General features: G+C 41.9%; 1 protein-coding gene across 2 annotated transcripts in view; it reads left to right on the forward strand.

Moving 5' to 3' along the window:
- Positions 1 to 25,211, forward strand: part of LRIG1 (leucine rich repeats and immunoglobulin like domains 1) — a 235,816-nt gene that overhangs the window by 89,874 nt on the left and 120,731 nt on the right. For both annotated transcript variants that reach the window (XM_086939042.1, XM_086939043.1), the window contains exon 3: positions 6,476 to 6,550. In XM_086939042.1, coding sequence (XP_086795168.1) covers positions 6,476 to 6,550 — 75 coding nt within the window. The remainder of the gene's footprint in view (positions 1 to 6,475; positions 6,551 to 25,211) is intronic.

Below are 25,211 nucleotides of genomic sequence, written 5' to 3' on the forward strand. Positions count from 1 at the left end.
TCCCAATAGAGAAGAATGTTATGTGCAAAGAGCCAATAAAAGCTGCTCCGTTAATCCATCCACATAATCGTTTCTCCATTATGCCCCACACACGTGCATCCAGTCTATCGTCCATTTATCTCCCACACTAGTGTTTTTAAATGAAAAGACATTTCTAAGTGAGGAGAAACGGTTCTCTCCCATTACGAATGTCTGTCACTTTAAAACACTGACCCACGCTAATGCCTTCATCTGTTTTCTTTGGTCTTCTGTGTATTCCCTATTATTATGATCCATTGGACATTCATCCACACATTTCTGCATTACTCATCGACCGGTGTATGCAGGTCTGACTGTATGTATGTTTGTGATGGTGTACGCCAGAATGTATGTTGTCTGAGTTCCTGTCCCTTGAATGTATTCCTTCTTTGCAGTAGGGTTTAAATGTGTGATGGTTGATATGTTCTCAAGGTCCTTCTGTATGTGAACATGAGTGGGTGGCCAGGTGCACTGAGTGTGTGGTGTTTTGTGTAAATGCTTTAATATGTGTATGTATGATTGTACTTGAATGCATGTTGGTCTGAGTGCACAAAATATAGGTTTTTGAACAGTTTTTTAAAATTTAAATAGCTTGTCCATCTGCATCAACCTTTAAGCAGCTGGAGTCCATTTTATTTCTTTCTATGTGTTGGAGCGGGGGTTTTACAACAAATCCATATTACAGATTTATATAAATATCTGCCATGAGGCCCAAAAAACACGAGACACACTATTCTGGCTTTGTAGCCCAACAGAACTTTCCATTTGGGAATTTTTAATTCTCCATAATTGGTTCTTTCATAGATTCAGATTCTTGGATCCTTCCCCATCATTATGTTGGGAGTAGTCTATGCTGTACAATAGTGGTATATACATTACCTTGCCTGAAAGAGTTTTAAACAGTGGTACTTATTAGCCTAATTACTTCATTCAAAACACCCAAGTGAAAGACAATGAGGCGAATGATCCAACATGTTCTTCCCAAATGATAAGTGTAGCTTGTTTGCATTTGGACTAGGGTCACGGGATCCAGAATGGCTGAATCATTTAAGAAGGCCCTGTTCAGACCAAGTGGGACCTGTTGGCAGAATAAGCTATTTTCAGATGACCGTCATAAATAAGTCATTTACTGCATGCATCCTAAGCAAGTATGCAAAATATGCTGTAAGTTTTCTTTTAAAGACAGAGTAAGTAGCCTTCACTACTACCTTAACAAAGCTCCTGTTAAGGATACCTGCTGTTTAGGGAAAATATATGTGAGAAGTATTGTGCCTTCATCCTTCAAGAAGTGACGCCCGAGCTATTAGCGTTGTCAATGTAATGTCTTTTAGCTATGTTGTATAGTAGCACATCTGCTGTTCAGCATGGCTGAAAGTCACGTGCCGGAACATCGGCTCGCAATGGATGAGGCTGCATGCATAGCTTGCATAAAGCTCCTTTTCGGCAATCTAATTAACAGATGTGATCTGTAAGGGTCGGAGAGCCCACCAGTCCCTTGGGCCATAAAGGACTAGACAGAGCTGGTTCGACTCTTTGATGGGGACAATCCTCAATCAAAGAGCAGACCACAAGAAAGTCTTACTGATCATAACCCGCATTAAATTCAGAGACCCTTCAGCCAAGTCTCAGTGCTATCACGGAGCAGGGTTCAACAGGATAATGTTTTTCATGCAATCCGCCTTAGTTTTATTTCATTTGTGTGTCTGAGCTGGTTAGTGGACATAGACGGAGGATAAGGGAACAGATGGATAAGGAAGACGAGATAACTAAGATACTGAGTGGTTTCAATAGTTCTACGCTGCATTAAAATGCCATTGAACAACAATGGGGTAACCTGTTAACCTCAGACCTAGGTAACATTTAGTACGAATAGAACAACGGTCCTGTCTGTGCGAAACAACTGTTTCAAATACAATTGTTTAGAAACTATGTATGGGGTGTGAATATCCTCAAGCGCAAATATATAAGCAAAACCCCTTAAAGAAGGACTTTTAAAAGAACCTTATATAAAAACACACGATAAACTGTGTTACAGTATTTGTATATAGTAAAGCAATTATAAGTTAAGGTATTTTAACAAAGGATGATGGAGGCTGCCCCATAGGTGCAAAGTGAAGGTTCTCGTGCAGTGCAGCCAGGTGAGAGTGTGAGATATTGAGATATATATATATATATATATATATATATACACGCAATTGTATATGAAACAGTCATTCTGCTTTGACAGGACCGTTCTTTTTGTATTAAAGTGGCAGTCAATAGGATGATGCATCCAAATCCGTTCATGGCCAAGCAGTTACTGATGTACAGAACGCATCGCATTCATAGGATCAATCTATAATACCCACCCTACAAAAGCAAAAGGCATCAATAGACTGTCATTAGCTCACCCGCAGCAAAATAGCATCATCTCCAAAAATGTTCTTTGAGTTAATTTAATGGGGTCGCACTCACTCTCTCCTGGGAGAACCAACTGGTTGATAGGTTATGCACATTTCCAAACTAACTGTTGCATAAAGCAGGAGTCGGGAAGAATGCAGCCCTGCACTCTTTTTTTTTTGGGGGGGGGGTCAAGCATTACATCTCGGTCGGAATCATCAAATACCTCTCAGTCTACTAATGTCTTGTATATTGAAGAGGAGCTACGGTTTCCCCAGCTCAAAAGTCTGTATCTATGACAGTTATGCCAGATTCTCTCTGCATTAATGCTATTGGGCTTGAGAGGTACAAGAAACCACAGGGATGGGGCAGGTAGAATGTAAAGAAGCAACCAGGATGGTGGCGGGTAGTAGGGGGAAATAAGAAGCACAAATGGAGGGCGGGTGGGAGGGAACCGAGCCAGTGAAAGCTCAAGCACACTCATATGGAGTGCTTAAACACAATAAAAAAAAAACTAAACAGGAGCAGTGGATGGACACAAGTACTTGGTCCAAACACACAAAACGGCATGACACATGCATGCCATGGACAGACTGTAATGAAGGATACAAGAGCGCAGTTGAAGTGAATAAATAGTAAACCTATGGGTGAGTTGTAGCCCTCTGCTTGTAAACATGTCTCTAAGAGGTAGCATATGCACTGTCTAGCCGAGACCTAAAAAGGGAGAACATTGTATAGATGTTGAAATTTTAATAAGTACGATGCCTCTGAAAGAAGCACGATCGGAGGGCTTACTTATAACATCAATGAAACCTACTTTTAACATTTCCAAAAAGGCAGGCAAATTATCCAAGTCTTCCTCTGCACCTAAACATTTTCTGAAATCCTGACAAAACTGTAATCTACAGCCACCTCTTTTGTGGTAAGTGTTGGCCCGCACCCTGTCTGAAGTTCTTGCCTGTTGTCCTGCTGTCTACAAATAGATTATTACTAAAACCTTTGTTAGCTAAGGCTTATTCTCTGTCCTCTCTGTTGATGGTCTCCCTTGTCATCCGACTTTAGGATCTACTCTCTCTAAATAGTGTGTTATCAGGGACCACATAATCGACGACGGTTGCCATCTGGCCATCCGTTGCACAGATGACCTTCATTGCGTTGCCATTGGCGACACTGAGCAAAATGCAAAAGACTTCAGGAAAGTAGATCACTTATTTTTTTGGATACATGAAACCTACACTCCTTCTCTTACCCAAGTAAGATGTCACCAGAACCACCATCAAAGGATTTTGATAAAGAAGCAGAGGACTCTCCTGTTCTGTTCATAGCCCGATCCATCTGAATGTCAAACGCCAGGAAGAGTAAGATCCCAGAGAGGATTCCCGGAATGCACAAGGACACTCTGATGCTGAAAGCGGTCACCACCCTAATTTTCAAGGCCCATGAAGATTTCTCTTATGGTAGACTTAAGGAGCCATAATGTGGACATTTTGCTGTAAGCAAAACACACAGTTTAAACTTAAGACTAGGGAAAATATGGCCTAGACATCTATGGTTGGTTCGCTGAATTTAAGATAATTTGGCAATGATTAGCAGTGTTGGGTAATTGTCAAAACTATTGTATGCCAGAGGACTTGTATTGCCTAATGAGGGATGTCTTTCCTTTGAGTTATTTAAATGCACTTTGGGGTGAGGAGTCTGAGAACGGCTTTGTGGTAGCGCATGTGTTGCAATGAAGAGTGCTAATAGGCCAGGATGAAGATAAAATGTACTCCTCAATGGCAGCTTAAACTAGGAGCCTGATGCAGGGCCAGACCCTGATGCAGAAGTCTGGCCCGGGACCAGGGTTCAATTCCCCGCCTCGGCGGGTCTTGGGCTCAAAATTCCACGGACCTGATAATTCTCGCCTCAGTGCCTATTCCAATCATGGAGTCCCACTCTGCAACTCTGGGCAGTAGCTTGCTTAATCTCCACAACGGCCCCCACAACGCTAAGGATGCCTGGCCTCCACCTTGAGGGTGCCCAGGAGTGGACGCCTCACAGGGAAAGCCAGGATGGGTTCCACAGCGGTATTCGTACAAGCGCCTTGAGACCCTTGCGGGTGAGTAGTGCGCTATACAAGTATCAATTTACATTTTTTTAACATTTACTGCAACAGACATTTTTGAAGAGCAGGGTTCCCTTTCAGCATTACATTCACTCTACCTATAGTTGGAATTCTGAAGGAAATTACTTCTAGGTGGAGTTACTAAGCCTCTCTCACTCTGAGACGGCCTAGAAGATCTAATCAATGAGGCGAATAGACTAAAGGTTCTATTGTATGAAATGAATTGGTTTTAATGCTGCTATGTTAACATTTTATTGGGATTCATAGCCTGATGACGGATCAATTAAAGGCATATGAATCTGTGAAAGGTTCCAGTGCTGAAAAAATTGCATGGATAGAACGTTATCATATTGCCCGTAATATGGCATGGACAGTTCGACTGCTCGGCAAAATTGATAAGATGACCATAGGAATGATGATGTGGAAAAGTAAGTTGTGCACAACATCCATGCAGGTTGTTGCAGGCACGGGAATGAAACCGGATGCGATGCTTAAAGGGTGTGGTATAAGATTATTTCACAACAGATCTGCAGTTTTTAGTTTGCATTCTCTCTAGAGAGGAGGAGTTGTTTGGTGTGTGCTGCTTTTAGTGGGCACCCACACGTCACTCTGATCAGATAACAAAAAATCAGTACAGTTTTTAATTTTTGGCCACGTTGTTAATCCCTTGGAAAACACAAAGGTGCTTGTAGTTGTTTTACCATGTGGGACAACATTGCAATTTTATGATGGATAAAACCCTTATACGCAGCCACTCCTGTGACTATACTGCGTAGTTCTGTAAAGAGGAGTTGGCCGAACGGCTAGGGCGGTCGTCCTCGAATCTGAGGAACCTGGTTCGAGTCTCGGCAATGAAGCTGAACATCCCGTGATTCTGGGCAAATCATGTAATATCCCCATGCCTAACAAAAATTAATGTGTCCTTATGTAATGCAACTGTAAAGCTCTCTGATACCCGATACCGGGTCTATATAAAACTCGGTAAAAAAGTCTTATTAATCAATTTATCATTTTCTCGGTTCCTTCAGGTTTGCGCTGGGAAACCCTTTTTGGGTAGCTGTGCGTATTATTATAAAAGTACTTTTACATAATATAACATAACATTAATAAAATGTCTCTATGTCTGCTTTCTTGAAAAGGAAGACTGAATTGACTTAAGACATAACTGGAATAATTTGAGCTTTCTTCCTGCCCTCTGCGCTTCTGTCTCAGACTTCCATTTATTGCAAGTGCTCTTAAGTTGGTCTTGGTCTGTCTGTGACTAAGATATCCCCAATATGTATTGTGGAGGAGACTGAAACAAATGTTTGAATTCCCCAGGCTTAGGTGACCTGTAAATCTATGCCAAGGTTTCTAACCACTTCTTAAAGTAATAAGCTCCAGCATGAGGAAAAAGAATAGCTTGTTACTGGTGTGTGTGTGGAGAAAAGTACTAAACTTATGAGGTGCCTTCCTGTAGTGCAACGAGCGGGAGAAGGGTTTCCATTGTAATCGGGTAGTGGAATGAGATCTTAAATTAATGCCAGATTTTAGCTAGATCCTTCAGTAGCAGAAAAAGGGTGACTGAGGAATAACCTGGCACCAATGCCAGCGGGCAAAGTAACTGTACTAAATCCAAGATGGATCCTATATGAAAAGGAGAATGGATTCATTCTCGAACAGTGATTTGGAAGAGTAAAAACATAGTCCATTGAACATTGCTGCTTATTTGTCAGTTTTGGGCTTTGGTTAGCTGGGGGTGTGTCTGAGAATTGGGTCTTATTGGTTGTTTCTCTTGCTTATTTGTATTGTTTACATACTTTAATATTTATTTTTTAATTAATGACAGATTGTATCTCTATCTTTTAATATTCTACACCAGCACCCTATGTGCCTAGAAAATATTTTTTTAAATGAAGCATACAAACAGTGTTATGAGGAGCAATTCTGGTTTCCTTGGTTGTAACAGTGTTTTTCTTTTGTTTGTTGTTGCAGTCGACTGAGTCACAATGATCTGACATCCATCCCTTTTCTGGGTTCGGCTTCGACACGCATCTCTTCTCTGTATCTGTAAGTTATTACCTGTATTTTCTTAAAAATGCTCCCTTGAATGCTGCCTTTGCATATGTAAACTGCTCTGCACTTCTGTTTATTGGTAGGCGGAACTTAACTTCAAAGTAGAAACACTGGAACTTTTCTGACTTTGACAGTGCCTTATTTTAGAATTGAAACAACAGTGTATGAGTTAGTCTTTTCCTGCTGAATTCTCTTCTGATACCAACACACTTGTAATGTGATGTAATGTGGGTTCATTATGACATGAAGTAGCTTGTTAAACTGACTACATTTCATTTCGACTAGCTATAAATGTGCGAGGACTTTAAGTAGGTTTATTGGCTTTTCAGAGCCAAAAATCTGTAAAGGCTGTAGACCCAGATGGGGGCAGCGACCATGGAGACATGGTCTGCACTATTCCTAGTTTTTTTGTCTTGAGCGGCTCCCTGAGCTCAGCTCTTTCCACAATGCTACATGGTAGTCACTCTTAGCTAGTAGCTAATTTCAAAATGTTTCTAGTAGTACCACATACAAGGTGTACAAAGAAATGAAAGTGGACGGCGAGTTTTCGATTTGGAGCACTCATCCTTGAAGAAGGTATTTCATCGGCTACATCTAGGACATATTTTGCTTGTTTGCCCATCTCCTACACTCCCCAAGTTTAAGTCTAGACTGAACAGACCTACAGGTGCCTAGGAGGTCAGAGATAAAAAGTTGGAAAAACATATTTCGAAAACAGGCTTTTTTTTTCTTTGGTTAATTAGTTTTGTGACACGTAGGAGATCATGCAAGACGTTCCCGTAACACCCTGGATGAGCACTTTGTTGAAGCACATTGTACTAACTTTATAAGGGGGATGTTTGCACACCTGTGTTTACTTTTAAATTAAACCGAGAAGTAAAGTTAAGGTGTCTTGGCATGAGGAACTATTAATACAAATGTTAATCAAGCTTGCTGATCTCAAAATGCTGCTGGCACAGGCCGTGAATGCGGGTGGTGTTTCTCTGCCAACTCCCTGTTCTTCTTTGCATGAGTGCTTTGCAAGGCTTTGCCTGGTCATTGATTTCTTCTTTTAATTTTGTGAGAAAGATAAGTTACAGCATAATATTGAGATGATTTGAAAGTAGTGTTTTTTTTTTTTTTTTGTTGCAGTCGCACTGACCTAATAGGAAACTTGAACTAAAATGTACGACAAAAGCAGATGGCCAGTTTTTGGTACTTAAAATTAAAAGACGATGTACACTGGGTCTCTGCTTGTTAGAATCTTCATTTTATGTTTGTTACGTTTTTTTAACCACCCCATTACCGCCAACTACTTGGTCATTTTTATGCAGAGTTTACCTTTGGTTTTGGGTTTGCTAATGTGGAGCTCTGTTGTGATAAATCTGGCATCAGTGGGTAAGTGTGGGTTGGGTGACAGTTTTCCCTGTACACCTTTCATGGGGATCTTGTCAGCCGCCTTCCAGAGCCATGTCGAGTAGATATAGCATTTGATTGTCGCTTTGTGGTGTTTTTAGGTGGGGATAGGTCTGTAGACCACCTGCAAAGTCAGCTGTTGATATATAATATTCTGTTTAGGCTTTTGTTGGGCTCTGGAACTGCAAAGAATTGAATACTGTCCCATGCTGTGTGTCAAGTGGGTCTTTTAGTTGCTGCTAACCCTAGTGTTTTTGTTCTTCATCTGAGAACTAGCTGGGATATTAAAAAGTTGTTTTTATTCTGTAGAGATGGAGTCTGATTACCTTGTCTACCTTAGAATAGTTAGTTTGAATCATTCTTCACTTCTAAGAGGTGAGACATGAGTTAAATATGAAGGTTAGACAGTAATAGTTTTAAAAGAAGCAAAAATAAATCACCTTGCGAAGTATGTTACTTTTGCACTCACATTTTTGGTTGCTAGCTTTGAAAGTCAAAATGTGCCCTTTTCTGGTATGTGTTTTACCTGCCTGGAGAATGGGCCTTGCACATGCATGAAAACAAGCAGCCAGAAATGTGCTTTAAAATATGAAAGGTATCCTTATTGTAAGATCTCAAGTTATTTTGTCTGATTTTAGTTTTTAAAAACTCACAAATAGGACTTGTAATATTTTTAGCATTTCTCATATAGGCCTTAAAGCAATAGCTGATATAGGAGCTTTAAAATTATTTTACTGTTCCTTCGGTAGGCCACATTTTATAACCCTCTTGAATATTTATCGGGCAAAGATGCCCCCCCATTTTATCTTATTTCCTAGAGTATATTACAAATGGTCTGTTTTAAATTCATTAGAAGGGCAGCATCTCAGGAAGATAATATCAATAAGCCAAGAATACCTGCCCAAGCGTTACACTCAGAACTTTCCCTCTTTAATGCCTATTCTACATCTTTGGCACACCTAATTTAGATGGGCTTACAATTAATTACAAACATCGGAGGGCACGCTAAGACTTCCTAAGACAGAAAACTTTTAATGGAAAAGTAAACATTTGCACCTTTAATAATAATCTTACGGTTGCACTAGCTCAATTCCAGTGTACTATTGACCACATGCAGAGATGGACACCAGTACAACTTATTGTTTCTAAAAAAATATACCTGCCAAAACCAGCTGCACTTGTGACATTACACACTGGTCGATGTTATAAACGTATAAGCCTTATTCTGACAGTATATCTTTTAAACAGAATCAAGAATACTTAAAGTTTGCTTTGGAACACAGTGTCGGGTGATTTTACTCATGTTAAGATTGAGCATTTTACCTCTAAATAACCTTAAATAGCCTACACCGAGATAATCATATGAGGGTTTGTTATGCTGAACATGGAGATCACACCCCCCTATTCAAGTCAGCCGAGGCATTAGACAAGGCTGTATATTGGCCCCTTTTTTATTTTTAGCTTACATCCATGCCCTGGATACCTTTTTAACTTCTTGCAAACATGATGTTCATTAAATTGGTTTCTGCTTAGTCCCCGTACTGTTGTATACGGATGACGCAGTTTCAATTGCATGTACAGCAAACTGGTTACAACTACTTTTAGATGGTTTTAATAATTTTATGCAAGGGCTGAAGCTTAACGTGAACCACAAAAAATCCTACGTTATGACCTGTGGCACAAAAAATATGATGATTCCAAACCACACAGTCCTATAGCCTTGATAGGCTGAGGAAACCATGCAAGAGCCAACAACACGAACGTGAAAGTGCCAATAATACGATATTTTATAAGGGGGTAAGTCCCAATAAGCTCTCTAACCGGCTCAGTTAGACAGCCAGCAACAATTGCAGAGACCACCTGGAACCTGGACGTGGCAGACTAGCGGCATAACAGTGGCTATGTGAGCTTGCGGAGGGGAGATATCGAAGATGCAGTGCCATACTATACTAATCTCCAGCTAGTCTGCCGGTGCCCGCCTGCCCACACGCTGCTTACTGGCCCCCCTTGCAAGAGCGCAAGGGAGCGGGGAATATGGTGGAGAATTTACAACGAACGAGGCTATCTGCTAGATCTGAGGTGAGCGGACTTTCTCCAAAAGTGCTTTTCTGTGGTTAAAGACTTTAATGACTCTATAGCCGTACTTTACCATGCCTCTGGTAACCTAACTGGAAGCGGAACCTCGCCTTGCTGGATGCTGGGCAGTTCCATTTTTGCCACGGCTGGGCGAAGCTGCGAAACACGCTGCTGGGGGGACTACAATCCCCATCCTCCGTTGCGCTAGCCATGACACAGCCTTTTGTCTCTAAGCCCCGTCCTTTTCAGACTGGGCGCCCGGACTTCCTGCTGACTTAAAAGGTTTCTTATCTTCTTTATGGGGCCATCTAGACCCATAAAGAAGATAAGAAACCCTTTACTTCAGCAGTAAGTCAAGGAGCCCAGTCTGAAAAGGACAGGGCTTAGAGAGAAAGAAGAACGTCACTAGGACCTCTTCTCCAATGGCTGGCCACCGTTTAAGAGGGCAGCCAATGGAGAAGAAGGGCGGGGCTTAACCCTCGCTAGTGAAGTACTCCTAAAAACATAAAATCTCGCGAGCTCGACTGCGCATGTGCGCAGTACACCACACGAGACCTAAAAAAGACCGGAATGTGTGAGCTCCCTAATGGTCGGACTCATGACATTAAGCATGTTCTTTTTGTTTGTCCCAGTATGCCAATGGAACAAGCTAGAAATCGTTGTCTAAAACCTTTGTCTTAAATATACCATATTCAAAACGGATGAACTGATTGCCCTAGCAAAGTCATCTCCCAATTAATTTGCACACGTTTTTTAAAATCGATTTTGCCAACATATTAATTGTTAGGTTTGTACAGAGATTGCTGGCCATTTTTCTTCTCCTTTTACTTGTAATTATTTATAATTGTCAATGTTGTTGGTCTCTGAGCTCTAAATCAATAAAAATTATGATATTTGTAGCATGTCAAGTACATTATAGTCCATTGCCATTAAAATAAAGATGTCCCTGTGCCTATTAGGCTGCCTTACAAGAAGAATCGTTTTTTTTGCTAGAAATGTGATGTCTCTCCCTTGTTTATGAATAGTATCCCTCTCTCCCTTCTCTGTTGCTGGTTGTCCTTTCCTTCCCTTTTTGTTGCTCTTCTGTCTGCCGCAGCTTAATTGTGGCGGATCCTCTGTGTTTTGTCAGAGGGAGTAAGCAGCACCAAAACTCTTACCTGTTACTGTAATGTTTGAGATTCCATAGCACAAAATACCTGTCTGTAGGCTTTAATAGAAAAATGCCTGTTGACTTTAACATATGTTTTTCACACTAAATACATCCGGCCTACTGCATTTATTGTAACTTTTCATTATAAACAATCCTATAATGGCTTATCACCTTACCCAACTCAGACCTACTGTGTAGATCATGAGCTTTCCCAGAAGGCACCCTTCAGGTATACTGTAAAACAATTACAATTGTATGAAAACCGAGTTTGTCAAACCAATATAAAACCCCTACTAATAGAGCCTAATAGGGATTACCGTGGGGCAAATCGATCATCCCCGTGGCGTTGTTCTGATGGGTTACCAACACCCAGTCTACCACGGCAATCTGCAAGGTTCCACGTAACAAAATAACTACCTACAGGCTTTATCACAGTGCAATAATAATCCACTCTTAAAAGCCTATTGTCTTTAACACAGGCTTTTCACAATAAGTGTGTAAGGCCTACTTGCTTTGTCATAACTTTTCATAATAAACCGTTCACACCTAAGTAGTATGACATACCTTTCCCAGTGAACCTATAAGCCCTCCAGCCTTTACCAATAGTTTGACACTAGATACAACACAGTCTCACTGGAGTGCACATTTGCTGGCATCCATCAGTTATATATTTATAAAATTACAGATATGTACAGAATTGCAGTTAGCAAAACAATGTACAGCTCCTCTCAATAGAGCCTAATAAGACTCATCACAGTGAAATTCTATTCCCAAAGTTCGTCCGAGTGGGTGCCCAACATCACAACCGTTGCATAGCATGATAATCTGTGAGATCACATGTAACCAAATGCCTTCCTACAGCCTGTAAACATAACATAATAATTCATTGTTAAAAGTCCATTTGCATTACCATATGCTCTTCACATACATAAATAAAAAAGCAGGTGTACTGAATTTGTAACACTTTTTGATAGTAAATAGATCGGACCTATGGCAGCTTGTGTCACGTATCCGCGTACTCAAAACAAACCGACATCGGTTTTCATTTGCTTGTTATCATAACCAGCTCGGGCCTACTGACTGAGCATAAGCTTTTCCTTAAAGAAACCATTAGGCATACATTCATACAATTGCAAACTAATACAAAATTAGAGTTGTCAAAGCAAAACACTATCTCTCTTATCATAGCTTTACAAGGATTCTCATGGTGCAAATCTTCTATACCCAGGTTTTCTCAGATCATGTGAACACCACCAAATCTTTTGGAAACCAGGGTCATTTGTGAGATTCAATGCAACACAAAACTGTAGGCTTTGATTCAGTGCAATAACAATCCCCCCGTAAGTGTCTATTAAGTACAACATATGATTTTGTCAATCAATATGTCTTTCTTTCCTTTTGCCTTTTTTTCAGTGTTTCCTAATAAATAATTAGGCCTGAAGTCTTTACCTTTGGCTTGTTGCCATAACCAGCTCAAGTCTAATGTACTGGCCATCAGCTTCCCACAAGGAAACCATAAGGCTCACAGTCCTAAAAATACAAATGTATTAAAAATTACAGTTGGCAAAGTAAAATACTATCTCTCCTAAGAGAAACTGAAATCTTCTATCCCCACTGTTTGTTCAAGTGGATTATCTACACCAAAACCCTTGCCTACTACTGTAATCTGTGTAATTCCATGTAGCAAAATGGCTGCCTACAGACTTTAGCACAGTGTAATGAGCAATCCATCCATAAATGCCTACTTTCTTTTGCACATGCTTTTTACAATAAGTGGGGCAGGCCTACTGGCTTTGTCATAACATTTCATAATAAACTAATCAAGCCTGTGAACATTTCATAATAAACCATTCAAACCTGTGAAATGTGGCATGAGTCTTCCCGATGAACTGCTGAAGCTTATAACTTGGCTTTCATGTTACCCAACACTGGCCTATTCAAGTACACAAAACTTGCAGTCATTGGCATACAGTCATAGAATTACATATATGTGGAAAGATACAGCTTGCAAAACAATATGCAACCCCCTCAAAGGTTAATAATTTTCTAGTTCGATTTAGAGCCTGAATGCAAACATTCTTGTAGTCCATGTGATAATTGTAAATTATTGCTCCTCTGTAAATGCAATAGGCACATGATGAAAGCAATAAAATGGTACATTGGATTGGCAAGTTTGCAATTGATACCGTAATGCTCCGTGTTGTATTTACTGGTGGTGAAGCAAAATCAATAGGACTTCAACTGCCGTGAGCATAAAACTCTCATTAAGAAAATCAATCTTCATTACAGACTCATTAATGTAAAGATCTCTTTGCATTCAGTTCTAATTAAACAGCTTCCATTACTGCAGTCCATAGATATGATGTACTTCAGGGTCCAATATTTACCCAGAACTGTTTAAACAATCTTTGTGCGCTGTACTCTGTCTGGCTACGATAAAGCGGAAAAGCTTTCTAGTGCAGTGAAGACAGAGCTATGAGGACTTTGCCGTTAAGAGTTAGTGAGATATTTGGTCTATGGACGGTTAAGCTGGAGCTCAATTTAGAATTCCATGTTCAATTGGGATATCTGTTGGACAACTGGGATATAGTCTGACCCTTGAAGTGCCAGTAAATTGATTAAATCCTCAAGGATTCCAGCATTTTTTTAAATCATGCATAAAGAGTATATAAAGCACAAGCAGCCGTATAACGCATTGTATAGTCTGTTTTGTGGTAATCCTGCTCTAGACTCTTGTTAGGATTTTGGAAAGGGCAGCGTTTTTCTTCCTAACATTTGGAGGTTTTTAGTAAAATAAATATTTGGGTAGCCTTGTAGTAATTTCTTTTAGAACAATGAAATTATATTTTCTTCTGGCCACATGCCCTCTTTTCTCGGAGCAAGTAGGCTACACAGATGAAAGGATTGGTTTGGATCGAACACACTCCTTCAGATGAGGCAGAAACAACAGTAGATGAGCTACAAGTGACCACGTGCTCCGTGTGACTTCACTCTGCTCACCAAGTGGAGCAGTACTGGCGGGAGCAAGGGCGGAAGTCTTGCAGGTCAACTACCCCTTTTTAGGTCTCGCCTGGACATCGCATCCGAAGGATGCGTCCAGGCTGGAGACTTAAAGCTGTCTGACACGGGGGAATGAGGGACAAGAAACTGTGACGAGCTTATCCTTGGCTGGATTCAGCTCCGTGCACGCGCACCAACATTCACGCATGCGCACATCACAGCCACACGCATACACAGCACTCACGCATACACAGGCACACCCCCGTCACCTACACGCATACACAGAGACCCCTCCACACACACACCAGCCCCTCTCCTCTCGGCTCCACACACACGCACACGCATTTACACTTACACAGACACGCAGGCACCCAGACAGGCAACCCCCCCCCCCCCGTCACACACACGCATACACACAGACTCCAGGACACATACACATACACACACACATGCACGCTCACACACATACACAGTCCGCCGCCGCGCGCGCACACAGATGCCCCCCCCCCCCCCCCCCCCCCCCCACAAGGCGAAGCCCCACTCACCGGCATCCTCAGTGCAGCGGCTCCCACCGGCAGCAAGACTCTTCTTCCCTTCTTCGGCACCGGGGCGCAGGGTAGGCTCCTGCCTGCTCCGGTGCGCCAAACAATCGCGGCTCTTCCGTGGGAGGCGGGGTAGGCTCCCGCCCTCCTACTTCCGGTTGTCCCGCCCGGCCTGCCTGACTTCCTGGTCGCAGGCCGGCGCAAAACGCTGCATAAAAAATGCGCGCGTCCCCTCCAGCAGACAGCAGCTGTCATCACATTGGAACAAATAACTCGGATTGCTCCATGTGAATTATTAAAACTGGTTCAGAACTGTTCAAGCCAGCAACTGCTCAAAATACCAGCCTGGTCTTAGTTCCCCAATAGTCCACTCTTCTACATGCATGTAGAGAGAAGATTTTATACAAAGTGGGGCACAAGACTTGATTTTTTGTGATCTCGCAAACGAATTTACAACACTTAACCCTTCTAGACCACTTAAAAAGTGTAATTTATAAGTAACAATTCATGAGATTAGCAACAGCCCTTGAGTTATTAAATATACTAAAAGTAAAAATGATGTATTCCCCCTTGGCAATAAAGACAATCCTATTTTAAATTCAGGCCATTATTCCAAAAATAATGAAGCAGTCCATACAGAAAGCCACTCCGCCAACAAGAGGCAAGACAGGTTTGAAGAATGCTGCTAAAACACAATCTTTAGCCCTAGTCCCCAACGGTCAATCACCCAGGAATTAAGTTGGATGAGTACTGACAGTACTCTGAACTGGTAATAATAAAAAACGGATACTAAAAAGGTTTCCTAAGGGGCTGTATGTCCATGTTTTAGCAAGTAAAAAATTAACCGAAACACAAAAAAAACCTAGAGTAAACTTGTCTGCAAATTATTTGGTGAATTTGTTCTCTAGAAAATGGAATATTAGTCGATTTTAAACGCTAACCTTCTGAGAGTCAACAAACCTCTGTGTTAAAGGCAATGTCCATATGTGCCAGGCACTGGCTACAATTCGCTAAAACTGAAACTAGGTCTGTGTCCTCTATTCAACAGCAATTACCATTGTCTCCAGGCAGGGATTGTTGTAGGTTGAAGGGAATTATGGGTCATCCATTTGTTTTTGCTTTCAGGTCTTAAGTAAGGAGGAGCCATTGCTGAGTGGAGGTGAAATGATTACTTAAGGGACTGCATTTGAAAATTGCTGGACACCAGATGCCTTACTCAGACTTCTCCAGCTTGGGGAGAGGATGTGGCCTAATGGTTAGAGCTGCTGACTTTGTAACTGTTTAACCAGATTTGAAACTCAGCCTCTGCACAAAATCCTGTGATACTGGGCAAATCATTTAATCTTCGGCTACCTCAAAAAATGTATAATGTGTGTTTTCATGTATAGGGCACTGATGCCCCCAGACAAGTTCCAAACCAATTGCAAAAAGTAAACTATCTAAACTCTCAGTGACATCTTTCGAATTTGAAACTGGTTTCTCATGCTCACCCTTGTTTACAAACAAATTAGTAAGAAATTGCATTCCATTGTGATATAAATAATTGCAAGCAATGCCCGGTTTGCCAAGACACCACTGGAGCTACCCTTTGGTGCTCATGCACATGACACCATAACAGGCAAGCAAGCCCCGGCTTGCATCAGAATGGACAAGGGCACACATCGTGTCAAGCCAGCACAAGTAGAACCACAGTGTTCTGTAAATGCCAATACAGTACAGCACAGCACAACACTTGAGACATGAGCTCAGGGCCCACATGCAAAAAAAATGGATCTATGGTCACTCTATTGAGGGCATCATTGTTTAACCCTCTTAATAAGGTGTTGACTGCTGTTAATCACTCAATTCAAAATTATGAGCTGAACAAAAAGCAAGGATGTTTAATGTGGTCAAAGGGCAATTAACAGTGGGCAGTGCCCATCAGAATATGGACTGCATGACTGTCCTGACACAATCACACACACTATGAGTAACAGAGACAATCTATCTGTCCTCAGCCTGTTGCAGATCACTGTTTTTGACTTTCGCATGATATAACAAAGGCTGCTTCTCAGTTTCCGCGACCGCGCTCCGGTTACCGGCGTCTTGTGTTTTTTCTTTTTTAATTGCGAGCCTTATATTTTCAACATTTTTCAGTCTCAATTAAGTGCATACTATTATATAACTGAGTTAAGCAGCATTTATTGAAAGTAATATTTATAACTTCAAGCATTCAAGTATCACCCCATGCCCTGGTGACATTGCCGCATGTTGCTCAAAATGTGTCAGTTTGCCATGTTCTCTGTTTACGCAGCCTGTATTATTCTTATTATACATGAATCAAGATTCGTTTATTTATGCTAACCTTCTATAACTGAAGTTTTTGTAAGGCACAGATCCACTATTGAATTAATTCAATGTGTTCTCAAACGGGATGGCTAAGGAAAAGTGAAGTGAAGCAATGGGCCGTGGAGAGTGCAGAGTGACAGTGAGTGCAGAGTGACAGTGAGTGCGGAGTGACAGTGAGTGCGGAGTGACAGTGAGTGCGGAGTGACAGTGAGTGCAGAGTGACAGTGAGTGCAGAGTGACAGTGAGTGCAGAGTGACAGTGAGTGCAGAGTGCGTGCAGAAACAGTGAGTGCAGAGTGCGTGCAGAGTCAGAGTGAGTGCAGAGTGACAGTGAGTGCAGAGTGAGTGCAGAGTGACAGTGAGTGCAGAGTGAGTGCAGTGACAGTGAGTGCAGAGTGACAGTGAGTGCAGAGTGCGTGCAGTGACAGTGAGTGCAGAGTGACAGTGAGTGCAGAATGACAGTGAGTGCAGAGTGCGTGCAGAATGACAGTGCGTGCAGAGTGACAGTGAGTGCAGAGTGCGTGCAGAGTGACAGTAAGTGCAGAGTGCGTGCAGAGTGACAGTGAGTGTGGAGTGACAGTGAGTGCAGAGTGACAGTGAGTGCAGAGTGACAGTGAGTGCAGAGTGCGTGCAGAGTGACAGTGAGTGCAGAGTGAGTGCAGAGTGACAGTGAGTGCAGAGTGACAGTGAGTGCAGAGTGACAGTGAGTGCAGACTGACAGTGAGTGCGGAGTGACGGTGAGTGCAGAGTGCGTGCAGAAACAGTGAGTGCAGAGTGCGTGCAGAGTGACAGTGAGTGCAGAGTGACAGTGAGTGCGGAGTGACAGTGAGTGCGGAGTGACAGTGAGTGCAGAGTGACAGTGAGTGCGGAGTGACAGTGAGTGCGGAGTGACAGTGAGTGCGGAGTGACAGTGAGTGCGGAGTGACAGTGAGTGCGGAGTGACAGTGAGTGCAGAGTGACAGTGAGTGCAGAGTGACAGTGAGTGCAGAGTGACAGTGAGTGCAGAGTGACAGTGAGTGCAGAGTGACAGTGAGTGCAGAGTGACAGTGAGTGCAGAGTGACAGTGAGTGCAGAGTGACAGTGAGTGCAGAGTGACAGTGAGTGCAGAGTGACAGTGAGTGCAGAGTGACAGTGAGTGCAGAGTGACAGTGAGTGCAGAGTGACAGTGAGTGCAGAGTGACAGTGAGTGCAGAGTGACAGTGAGTGCAGAGTGACAGTGAGTGCAGAGTGACAGTGAGTGCAGAGTGACAGTGAGTGCAGAGTGACAGTGAGTGCAGAGTGACAGTGAGTGCAGAGTGACAGTGAGTGCAGAGTGACAGTGAGTGCAGAGTGACAGTGAGTGCAGAGTGCGTGCAGAGTGACAGTGAGTGCAGAGTGACAGTGAGTGCAGAGTGACAGTGAGTGCAGAGTGACAGTGAGTGCAGAGTGCGTGCAGAGTGACAGTGCGTGCAGAGTGACAGTGAGTGCAGAGTGACAGTGAGTGCAGAGTGACAGTGAGTGCAGAGTGACAGTGAGTGCAGAGTGACAGTGAGTGCAGAGTGACAGTGAGTGCAGAGTGACAGTGAGTGCAGAGTGACAGTGAGTGCAGAGTGACAGTGAGTGCAGAGTGACAGTGAGTGCAGAGTGACAGTGAGTGCAGAGTGACAGTGAGTGCAGAGTGACAGTGAGTGCAGAGTGACAGTGAGTGCAGAGTGACAGTGAGTGCAGAGTGACAGTGAGTGCAGAGTGCGTGCAGAGTGACAGTGAGTGCAGAGTGCGTGCAGAGTGACAGTGAGCGCAGAGTGCGTGCAGAGTGACAGTGAGCGCAGAGTGCGTGCAGAGTGACAGTGAGCGCAGAGTGCGTGCAGAGTGACAGTGAGCGCAGAGTGCGTGCAGAGTGACAGTGAGCGCAGAGTGCGTGCAGAGTGACAGTGAGCGCAGAGTGCGTGCAGAGTGACAGTGAGCGCAGAGTGCGTGCAGAGTGACAGTGAGCGCAGAGTGCGTGCAGAGTGACAGTGAGCGCAGAGTGCGTGCAGAGTGACAGTGAGCGCAGAGTGCGTGCAGAGTGACAGTGAGCGCAGAGTGCGTGCAGAGTGACAGTGAGCGCAGAGTGCGTGCAGAGTGACAGTGAGCGCAGAGTGCGTGCAGAGTGACAGTGCGCGCAGAGTGACAGTGAGTGCAGAGTGCGTGCAGAGTGACAGTGAGTGCGTGCAGAGTGACAGCAGAGTGACAGTGAGTGCGTGCAGAGTGACAGCAGAGTGACAGTGAGTGCGTGCAGAGTGACAGTGAGTGCAGAGTGCGTGCAGAGTGACAGTGAGTGCAGAGTGCGTGCAGAGTGACAGTGAGTGCAGAGTGACAGTGAGTGCAGAGTGACAGTGAGTACAGTCACTCAGCACCACCACATTATCAGTCAGAACCACCACTGCATCACTCAGCATCACCACTGCATCACTCAGCATCACCACTGCATCACTCAGCACCACCACAGCACAAATATGTTCTCTCAATGTTTCAAGCTTTATTACAAATGTCACAAAAAGATGTTAATATTTCACTTCTGTTCTTGGATTTTGTTACAATAAAATACACTGAACATAATCTTCACAAAAGTTATTTACAAAAGTTTAAGCTATTGCCATTATAAATTATAATCACTTTTATTAAGTATTAAAAAAAATTAAAAGCCATTGTTATTTGTAATATCAATACATCTAAGTCACGTAAATACAAATGTTGCATTACAAATGCTATAGGTGTCACATTTGCGAAAGTTATAACTATTGGCATTGTAAATGACAAAGCTATTAATTTAGCTATTTTCAAAACCAACACATAAATGAACATTTGGTGAATTTCCATTAAAATATTTGACTTTTTTACTAAGATATTATTATACTGTTTTATGCAAACAAAATTTAGATACTGCATAAATAACTTTAATAAAACATATTTTATATGAAGCTTTTTATGTAAAAAAAAAACTATAGCATAAAGCAAAAAACAATTGCCATTTACAATGCTAATAGCTCAAACTTAAATAATGCGAGACCTATTGCATTGCAAATGCTTGTTTTCTTTTTTTGGGAGTGCCGCTATTCTCCGTTTCCTTTGCTATTCGAGTTTTGTCCTGCACTACTGACCGGCATCCCTTCGATTTCAAGCCTCGTGCTTCAAAAAACCCCTGTGAGAAATCTCCATTTTTATCTCTATTTAACATTCCCCTCGACTGCTTGTGGCTAAATGGTCTTGTTCATTTCAGAAGTATGGAAGGGCTACCCTTCCATTTAAGAAATAACTTCGCAAATGCATCTTACTTGAACCTACTTTTTACTTTCCTGTTTTACCTACAACACAGAATGGCTGCGATGAAACAGACATTAAGTATTTACCAATCTTCTCAGTGCTGCTTTTCAGTCACCTCAAATTCCTAAATGCAGTCAAGTCTTCGAAAAAAAAAAAGAGCAAATTGTGGACCAAAGTGATAGTTTTGTTGGTCATTCCTGTAGAATGCAAGTTACTCCTTTGCAGAAGTGAATGGAAGAACTGTCCTGCAGCTGCTGATACATCCATCTGCAAACAGTAGAGGGCACATTAAAAGTGCAGATTCTGGTTTATTTACTGTTTAGTTTGGTAAAGGGCCTTTGTGTTACAGTCCTAGTAGTAGTAGAATGCAGTAGACAGCAGTAGGGGTGCACAGAGACTTGATCACTGGGCCACACTTTAGCCAAAAAGACTGTAAACATTAGTTCACTCAGCAACTTCACTAGGAGTGTTTTAATATGAATAATGCTTCTAAACTGTCCAGATTGACACGAACACTTAGGCATAAACATAATCTTGTGTACAACTTGTGCTTTCATCTTTTGATACTCATAAGGGTACACATAGAAACATGTCGGACTGTTTCGATCTGGGCTATATAGCTCAGGCAGGGATTGGGGGGGGGGGGAGGTTGAAGAGAGAAGTGTACAGTTCTCCTCTACTTCAGGACCTCCAGGGACTCCTTTAGTAGTGTGAACACTATTTGCTTTGTTCTCTGTCTAATGGGGTTTACAGAGATCTTCAAAACCAATGACCACGTCTTACCCTTTTCTATCTGCACTTTAAGGCGGCCTCAAGATCCCTCAAATTGGACTACACAATAAATGCATGTCCACCCTTTAATATTGCTTTTTATGGATTCTTTTCTTATTGATATTAATTCGTTTAGATTGGATGTTTTACATGTATGTGATAATGTGCAATAACCACTTTCATGAGTCTAGATATGTTAGCACAGTACTCTGCAGTGTAAGTAACGAAACTTAATTTACTCCTACCTGTGTGTAGATTTTGATACCCTGGGGCGAAACTGCTAAGAGGATCTGTGTCTGGCTCAGACCGTAATCTAAGAAGCTTGGCATCCCTTATGGGCACAGCGTGTTACTGAATCGGTTATGTTCCTTACCGTGTGATGTTACACATGTGCACTAACTTTGACTACTTGATGTCTAGGATCCTATTACATCATTACTTAATGTTTTTGTATGTCCTCGTTTTTTAACTGCAAGGCATCCTCTGTTCTCCTGAACAACCCTTTCCACTATATCTGAACTCCCTTTGCAGCACCTTTGTTAAAGCTAATATGTTCCCAGTGTGCTCCTGGAACACCTGATGCCTGATTTCCAGCCAGCCATGTACATTTTGACACCGATATTTTATATTCCCTTTGTAGAGGATTCTACAAATGTGATAAACGGGTAACCTGACCAATTAAGCAACCGTACGTTCTGTTTATTTACTGCCTCAAAAAATGTGGAGCAGGGATTTTATTCGGTAAAACTGTTGCAAGTAGAACTGGTTTTTGGTTTTTATTTTTACTTCTGCAAAGCAGCTTCTTAGTGCATATAAGTAGCGAGAATTTGTGTGTTTAAATATTGATATTTAATTAAAACCATTCAATTGTTGCATCGGGGAGGCATTTAGCGCCAGGACACTCCTTGGAGTAGCAGCTGCGCTTTACAAATACCCTGACAAAGACATAGACTGGATACAGTATACAAATTTTGGTAAAATAAAAAATCATTAGGCAGCACATAATTTTGGTTGTAAATGTAAAAACCCTAGAAAAGTTTTACAAATCTGCCATAGAGGATATCCTCCGTACTGCTAAAACATTTAAAATCAATCTTACATTATAAGATCCACTATGCAGCGTACAATTGGTCTGTGCATATTGAGGCAGTAATCATAGCGTTTACAGATCTGCTAATGAAAGTGCCATTAGTGCTGCTGAAACATAGAAATAGCGGATGAACAGTTCTTTGTTTGCTTCCTAAAATTTGGTGAATAAAACCCTTTTTCTTTTGACTGTGACCGCGGAACAGACGCAAATGACATGAACAATTGAATATTTATAAAAAGAGCCGAAATTACAAGTAGTATTTGCTCTCTTAAATTTCCATCTTCGTGCTACCTCCCCCCATACCAGAGTGCGAAGCGTAGCCTGAAAAGCTGGACCTTTATTGAACATGAACTTAGAAGTTCCATGTATGCGTATGGTGTCGTTTTTTCCAGAAGTTGTATTATTGGACTTATTTAGTTTGAAGGGATTTCAGATCGGTGTCTTTGGAGCTCTAAATTACCATTCTCTTAAGCAGGTGCTTTATTCCTTAAGATATATTGAAACCTCACCGTTGCATCATTTGGAAATCTGTAGTATGTGTCAATGGATAAAGTCCACTGGGTGTTTTCCCTTTGCTCAAATTCTCTGCAGAGGTGGTTTTAAAGGAGCCAATTTCTGCTTCCTTTATTTAGTTTGGACCATTTCCTTAGTAGTGCCACATTTTTGTCGCAGCGTTTGCTTCTTTAAGTTGAATTTTCATTGAATTGGGGTTTAGTATTTATTTATAGTTTAGTATTTGCCTGATTAGAGCCTACATTTGAATTTGCTATGATAAGATTCCCATCCACAGGTTAGAGTTGGGAGATATTTAGTATCCATACTATAAACAGAGGTTTTCAGGGTTGTGCTGTTGTAGCAAGCACAAATCTTAATCCTGCTGCCTCGCTTTATAGCACCTGCATGTGCTACTTGTGCTGATCTAAGGCGTGGAATTCCACCCCTAGTTATTTGAGGGACATTGTGTTAGAAGATTTTTCACCACTCAATTTCCATGTTCGATTAGCACTGCATTTTATTCAGATGGTAAGCAGTTTTTTGTTGGTTTACTTCACGTTTATTGTATTTACAGTAGTTTTAGAGGTTATTTAGCAAATATTGAAGGCCCATGATGGTATAGTCTAAATTGACTCTGTCAGTAACTTGAAGGACACACAATGGATGGCCTTTTATCTTACATGGGAATGCTATTTGATTTACAACTGTCGACTGTCTGCAACTAACAGGTTGAACAGAATTGGGGCCAGGGTCATATTATTGCTTTAGACCTCTGTAAACAAATCCCTTATTAAACAAGGTACCATTGATGCCCAATGTCATTTGGACGCTGTTGTCAGTGTAAAATTAGATTATTGCATTTAAAACATGTCACGGAATGCCCGCATTTATTAAATTGACCCAAAGAAGACTTCTATCAATACTGTTAAAGCCTTTTTTAAAGACTAGGAAGCATGCATGAAGAGATCTTTGCTTCTTTACATTTTTGTGTAAGCGTGCTGCAGTGTTATCCATGGTTTCAATTTTTTTTTCTCCAAGTCCTGTTTGGAACAAGGGAGTGAGATTGATTTTTGACACCCATTTGCGAAGATTTCTGCAAGAATTGAGGCATAGTATTTGTCCCCCACATCCAAGAGGGCTATAAGTCTATAGTTAGATGGGTCCTTTCTGTTGCCCTTTTTGTAGCTAAGTTGAATGTATAATCCTTTCGATGATGTAGGTATTAAAGACCATAGTTTAAAAAAAAAATCTCTAAATGGCTTCAGTCAAAAAGGAGGAATTTGTTTTGAAAATGAATGCAGGAATCCCATTTGTGCCTTAGGCTCAGTTTTTCTACTTTATGGTGATCATCTTGGATAACTTCTCGCAATTTACCCAACTTAAAGCATGCAGGTCTTCTTTTTCCTGTTGATTGACCAAGACCTGCAAATCCTCCTTTCTCTGTTGGTTGATCATTGTTTCTAGTAGAGGTATTGGACAGTAATCTGTCATAGTGGATAATATTTCCTCCTTTGTGCTGTCTGTCGTTTGCCACTTACAAAGTTTGTACTTATTCTTTCCACTCTGTTTGGTTGCAGACAGATGGGATTGCCACCAGAAGAGATTGTGTTGGCCCATCTCCAGATTTCACTTTAATTCCTTAAACAGTATTTATGTAGCACCTCTCAGAGCTTCTCTTTGATAGATCTTTATGCATCGCAAACAGGTTTTCGTTATCATTTTCATTGGTGGGTGATTACATTTTTCTGCTCTTCACCACAGTTATTTTTGTTCACCTACCTGATCATTCTTTGCAGTTTTGTTTTTACCAGCTTAAGTCCAGTCCTGTACCATGACTTGATGTTGTGATTGGAATTTGCCTTGTCGAATTATTTTTCAACATGGACTATGATTTCTTGTTGCTGCATGGCTTCTGTAATGTGGCTGAACATTTTTTAGATTTTGAAATGGTGGCTAGAAAGTCATAAAATTCAGGAGTTACTGAGCTCACTAATTCCTTGAGCCTTCCTTCCACGTTTGCAGACCGTTGTATTAGTGTTGCTTTATGGACTCAAAGCCAATAGGTCTCGCGTATGAGCCCTATTGGTGTTGACAATGATTTGTTGTAAAAGAAAAAAAAGTGTTCTGAGACATCCTGTGCTAATGGACTGTTTTCAGGCTGTGTCATAGTCTAGAGTGGGTAGGGGGTAGAGGCAACACAAAAGAAGGGAGAGCGAGAGCGAGAGAGAAGACCACAGGTTGAGGGAGGACAAGTAAGAGGCGATGGGCAGCACACGACAACTGAGGTTGGGCATTAATCAGTGGGGCACGCATACACATAATGGAGGGTGGTCAGGAGGGACTGGGGCAAGCACATAGCCAATGTATCTGGGGCAAGCACAGAGCTAGTGGATCTAGGGCAAACACATGGACAGCGGAGGGTGAACGTGAGGGAAATGGGGGAGGTACACAGAGCGGGGGAGAAGAACTCAAGGAAGAGAGCTAGAAAACACACATACACTCATAGAGTGCCTAAACAAAAATAAAA

Source organism: Lissotriton vulgaris, chromosome 9 (genome assembly GCF_964263255.1).
Source record: "Lissotriton vulgaris chromosome 9, aLisVul1.2, whole genome shotgun sequence".
NCBI lineage: Eukaryota > Metazoa > Chordata > Amphibia > Caudata > Salamandridae > Lissotriton > Lissotriton vulgaris.